The sequence below is a fragment of the Limulus polyphemus genome, unplaced genomic scaffold (genome assembly GCF_000517525.1).
Source record: "Limulus polyphemus unplaced genomic scaffold, Limulus_polyphemus-2.1.2 Scaffold547, whole genome shotgun sequence".
Lineage (NCBI taxonomy): Eukaryota > Metazoa > Arthropoda > Merostomata > Xiphosura > Limulidae > Limulus > Limulus polyphemus.
Genome location: NW_013666157.1, coordinates 296051 through 302579, shown reverse-complemented (window position 1 = coordinate 302579; position 6529 = coordinate 296051). Strand labels below are relative to the sequence as shown.

General features: G+C 27.9%; 1 protein-coding gene across 1 annotated transcript in view; it reads right to left on the bottom strand.

The window, feature by feature from the left end:
- LOC106459015 (protein sel-1 homolog 1-like) overlaps positions 1-6529 on the bottom strand; it is a 158103-nt gene that overhangs the window by 63996 nt on the left and 87578 nt on the right. Inside the window, exons 8-9 of the mRNA XM_022385395.1 lie at positions 5208-5362; positions 3527-3583 (exon numbers count right to left, since the gene is read on the bottom strand). Coding sequence (XP_022241103.1) covers positions 3527-3583; positions 5208-5362 — 212 coding nt within the window. The remainder of the gene's footprint in view (positions 1-3526; positions 3584-5207; positions 5363-6529) is intronic.

The following is a 6529-nucleotide window of genomic DNA, read 5'->3' as shown; positions in this document are numbered from 1 at the left end:
TGTTAAACTTATATTAAACTTTTTCTTCATTACCCATTCAAGCCGTCTCCAACCATTATAATATTATTTATGGAAAATCCATTATTAAAATCAATACAACTTTTTTGAAGTTTAAATTCACAGGCTGTATTATCAAAACAAAAGATGGCATATAAAATTTGTACAAGTTTAGGTAATTACAAAAAACATCATACCTAATTGTTTCCAACTTGTGATATGTCTACTACATTTAAATAAACATAGGCAAATATGGTCATTCAATGTTTTGACTTTTTACTTGAGTCAATAACGAAAATACCAGATCAACAGAATGTTCTTATTATGAGAAAACAAAAACAACAATAAAATCAACTGAAAATATTATTGACTACCTTGTAACAGTATCAATGGAGAAGAGGAAATAACATTTAATTTAAACAAAATAAACATCAAATTTATAAAATTATTAATTGAAAGATCATTTTATCAATACAGTTGCTTTAAAATAAATTAAATGTATAAAAGACTGTGTTATATTTAAAACAGAGGATATCTGCTTCATGTTTACTTTTATTAACTCTTTCACTACTGACTCAGTGGATTACACTGACCACGAGTCCAAAGTGAGCATTGCAGTTTCCATGTTATAACTCTTAATATGTTTTGTGTATCTTCACAAAATTTTTCAAGCTTTTAGTAAACATTACAAGTCTTTTGGAAACAAAAAATAAGAAAATTTTAAGGAAGTATTTTTACCAAAAATTTGTCCATGAATATATGGAGTCAGAGTGTTGACTGCTCTGAGTTTAGAGTGAATTTCAGGTTAAAATCAAAAATACTTTTCTTAATCTGCAAATTTTCAAATTTCATTTGCACAATCTCAAAAACCTCCTAAATAAATATCAAAAGTTTATCTCTTTTTCAGAAAACCTTTATATTTTATCTGGTATTTTCTTTATCCTAACTCTATAAAGGGGTCAGTCAAATTGACTGACTTCATAACCACCAGAAAAAAAAAAATGAAAGAAATCTAAATTTCTCTTTTTTCTTTCTAGAATGACTGCAAATTGTAAAAGGAAACTACATTTGTTTATCTTCAACAGCTTAATGTTTCTAACAGTATACTTCTGTTTCTACTTATATTTTAATGTTCATTGACCTTTGAGCCATGTCTAACTGCTATTTGCATCATTTAAGTGTAAATCACTTGGCAAACTTGCAGCACACATTACACTAGTGAATTACATAACACATGGACTACTCAGGAGCATACCTCATAAAATATTTTTATTAGTGGTATTATAATTTTTTCTTTATCTTACCTAATCTAACCTAATAAGTTTCTAATTTTTATATTTTAGTTACTTTTATAATAATAAATAAAGAATAAACATAAAAAAACAAGAAATATATCACATACCTGTGTCTTAATTTTTCTTTTACTGTCAACTGTTGATGAAACTTAAGCTTAATATCTATATTAATGGTGCTACCACACAAAATAATTTTTTATTTAATTAAATACTGCACCTAGGGACAGAAAATAACAACACATAAAAAGCAGACAATGTCCAATAATTATTATAATTTTCTGACTTGCGAACTATGCAATAAGAGTCATTAAAAATTCAGCTAAACTTGCTGATGTGTTTCCTGTGAGAATACAGTTTGAACTGGAAGTAAAATAGATAATTCTCTGTCCAAAAAACAATGTAATATGTTATGTCATTTGATAGCTTAAAACTTTAGCTTTGTATTGGTTATAATCAGTCTAGTAATAAACATGAGAAAGAAGTATTGGCACTTTTGGAAAGAGAGGATATGACAGGTAGGCATGGCAACTGGGTCAGAGTTTCTAGTTTATGGCTCTGTAACCAAATAAGATTGAAGTCTAGAAAATTATGCTTTGCTTGAGAGATGACAATATTATAATGAGCAATTTATGTTAAATATTGTACATCTCAGAGGGGTATTAAATAAATTCGAGAAGAGGGGATACCTAGAGGACAAATGTCACAATTCTCATACTAGAGGAAATTAACGATTTTTTTCAAATATTGCCTTATAAAATTAAGAACTTAAACTTATATAATATTAAAATATGGATTTTTAGCAATGTATACCATGATAACAAAGTAGTTTAATTAAATTTTGAAAGTAACTCTATAAAAAAAATGTGACATGCACACTTTAATCTAGCTGTGGATAGTGAGTTACAAGGTTGAAAAATGTAAAATAAAGTGAGTGATACACTGTGAATAAAATAAAGTTTTACAACTGATAAAACCTTGTGTGAAAGTAAGTGATACTATTCTATCCTCTTTAGTATTGGGTATGAAGTTCATTTTACTGAAGTAGAAACATGACGATCAAAAAGCAATGAATCATTGCTCCTGCAATTAGACTGTTTAAGTTCAATCATAATACGACACCATTGATAACAAATAAGCTTGTGCAGCTCATTTAACAGAACTTTCACACAGAATTTATTGTAATCCTAGCTCCAAGAACCCAGTGGGATTTATTAGCTTGTGGTTGAAAGAAGAACTGTCTAAAGTAGCAAAAAATGTGAGAAAATGTTTATGATATGGCTCTACTAAGTCAGGGCTGATCCAATAAATTTGGTAGGTATTTGGATGTTAGTTATCCTTCCAGAGTGGTTGGGATTTAGCAATACAAATGTATAAGATGTGTAAATGCTTATGAACATGTATATACATTATTACTATTTACTCATAAATGTTTAATTTTTAGTTATTTTTCTCAAAACACAAAACAATATACAAAAAATAATTTCTAGTACTTATGATATTACCAAATTGAGTTGTACTTATTTGTCATACTTGCTAAGCCTAACCATAAGCTTTGTTTATTTTCTCAAATTTTGTAAAATTTCAAAGACGCATTTTAGAAAACCAAAAAGTATCAAACTGCTATATTTATACACGTAAAACTACTGTAATTTACCTGACTTTCTAACTAAGCTATATGTGGTTAATAAAATATCATTTCTGTTTAGAGCAATGACTTATTCAACAGACTTCAACACTTCTAGCCAAATTACAAATTTCTCCTTTATTTCTATTACAAATGTTTGTCAGATTTACATAGTTTGGAATATGCTCTTTCTATTGGTTATAAACATGTACTTAAGAGAAGTAGGTGTGAGTAGACAAGAAGTTTCAAAGAATGGAGTAGTGGGTGGGTCCACCCTGGTAGATTTGCAAAATATATTGATATCTCAGTAAATCAAAAAAGTGAGAGGTTCTTATTTTATATTCAAACATATGCCCTTTGACCTGTCTGCTGAAAGAAGGTTAACAGTTGAAAGATGAAATTACCATTATATATAATGGTGATTTTGGATCACTGAATTAGAAAGCCTTAAAATGATGTTACCTAAGATAGTGCCTATTCTTAAAGCTAAGATACTTGTGATTGGCTTTATCTGGCACAAATGTGATTAATACTGATTACACCAGCAACACTGTTTTATGAAGTTTCTAATTCCCATATTTAATATTCATACAAATGAAACAAAACTTACAGCATGATCCTGTTCAACACCCCTTCCTCCTTGGAAGTGAAGCTGGCCTAGTCCAACCTGTAATGATTCACCAATTTTGAAATATAAGCTTTTCAAACAAATTTACCCATTAAGGCCTTTGAAATTAGAGAAATGTAAAAAATAGTGAAAGCATTAACCAAAGTACTCAATGAAAATTCTATTCATCTCCTCAATGATATAGAAAATAAAAATGACATAGAACGAAATATGAAACACTATCAACTTTTAGATATGGCTCTGTTCTTTGAAAAATAAATTTATAGAAATATAATAATTTTAATGCTCAACAGCTTTTATGGTTAAGCACTATGGAGATATTACTGACATTAACAATTAGAGTGCTGTATTTAATACTTTATATTTCAACTATAATTATTTTTTCTATGTATATATATATATATAAAATAAACTCTCAATATACTTGCATAATACACTAAATAATATAAAGTATTGCAGTTTGCTAAGACAGGTTTTACTTGTTATTTTTACCACTAACAAAATTTTAACACTTTATGTAGATAAGCATCCATATTTTTTTAACTGTAGTGAAATTCTGCCTGAAATGAGATTAGAAAGAGAAAGTCTTCTGAGACTGTATGTAAAATGGAATTAATTCTGGATAGCAATTCTACAAAACTGTACATAAAATGATACTGATTCTGGTTAACTAGGCAACTGTTCTCTATAAGAATCTATAACCTACTTTACAAAACAAAATTTACGATAACATGAAAGATACGTTTATTAAAATAAAAAATTTTAAGTACAAAAATCATATTTTTGATCACAATCTATTTTGCCTGGAATAGTGTTATATACTACACTGATAACCTATTCTGTAAATTATTTTTTAAGTACAAACCCTTACAGAATTAAAAATACTCAGTTCATTGACTTGTTGGGTTATTTTCTAGAGAAAATGCTCTAAACTCCCAGATACAATTATTCTGGTGACTACATATCTTAATGCTATGAACATAAATTTTACACGAAAACTATTAAATTGATTCACACCACTTCAACAAAGGAAGAACAAAAATGTTGAAAAAGTTGAAAAGAGAAAGGGTAGCATCTTAAAATAACACTAATAGAAGATATTCCTTACCTGGATCATTGTTAGAAGCCTAAAAACAGATATATTTCCCAAATTATATCTTGGGTGGGTGGGTCATCCAGTTATTTTTTTTGGGGAGGGGGGGGGGGAGTATGTAGGTCTATTTGGTATCCCTAAATATTTATGAGTATTTTAGAGTTTTTCTTATGTACATCAATTAATAGTATGCTAAAATTCATATTATTCTGAAACTAACAGTAATAAAATAATAATACATTATAATACAGTATCCATAATAATTTTAAATTCTAACTCTGACAAACACATGATACATTACAATAATTTCTAATAGTTGTGGACCAATGCTGATGTTTACTCACTCCTTAATACTTGGATGTCTAATTTGTAGTAAGCTATATTCAAGCAGATTTTAATTTTATTTCTATACATGTAGATAGATAGTAATCAGATTTAAGCTTTACTTATTCCATGACATTATTTAATAGTGTATATATATATATATGTGTGTGTGTGCATGGAAATATACCAATTTCTTAGAAGAAGCTACAGACCAAAAGTGTTTACATGTGATTAATCTGATTTCACCTGGGCTTGTACATCTCCTTTATCAGCAAGAAACTGGTAATATTGGATCAGGTCATCGTCAAGAACTCCAGACACAGAACCTGGACTTTCTTGCTCATCCAATAGTCTTATGCGTTGGATAACACCCCCACCACTTAAGGACACTTCTTCTTCAACTATACAAAAAAATTCTCATTAACCATAAATTTCAAATAACACTTCTCAAAACATATATTTGAATAATTCTAGTAGAAGTATTCTTTGCAATTAATCATTTCAGTAACTGTAGCAAAAACCATTCTCTTTCATCTAACATATCAACAACTGTAGTAGAAAAATTCTCTCTAATCCAAAATTTCATAAACTACAGTAGGAAGTTCCTCTCTAGAGTATAAAATATTTCATTAAATGTAGTAAAACATTATCTCTAATCAAACATTTCACTAATTGTAGTAAAACATTCTCTCTAATCAAACATTTCACTAATTGTAGTAAAACATTCTATCTAATCAAACATTTCACTAATTATAGTAAAACATTCTCTCTAATCAAACATTTCACTAATTGTAGTAAAACATTCTATCTAATCAAACATTTCACTAATTGTAGTAAAACATTCTCTCAAATCAAACATTTCATTAATTGTAGTGAAACATTCCCTCAAATCAAACATTTCATTAATTGTAGTAAAACATTCCCTCAAATCAAATATTTCACTAAATGTAGTAAAACATTCTCTCTAATCAAACATTTCACTAATTGTAGTAAAACATTCTATCTAATCAAACATTTCACTTATAATAGTAAAACATTCTCTCTAATCAAACATTTCACTAAATGTAGTAAAACATTATCTCTAATCAAACATTTCACTAATTGTAGTAAAACATTCTCTCTAATCAAACATTTCACTAATTGTAGTAAAACATTATCTCTAATCAAACATTTCACTAAATGTAGTAAAACATTCTGTCTGATCAAACATTTCACTAATTATAGTAAAACATTCTCCCTAATCAAACATTTCACTTGTAGTAGTGGGAAGTTCTATCTTTAATGTCAAATATTTCATTAAATGTAGTAAACATTCTCTCAAATCAAACATTTCACTAAATGTAGTAAAATATTCTGTCTCTAATCAAACATTCTTTCTTGTTTTACTAAATATATTAGAAATTTTCTTTCTCATCAATCATTTCACTAACTGTAGCAGAACATTCTTTCTCATTAAATAACTCTCAGATAAAGCTCCAACTTAAAAATTCAAAAATTGTATAAAATCATGTCTTAATTATCTGAATAACTGTAACAGATAGTTCTAATTTTATATCAACAATTTTTGA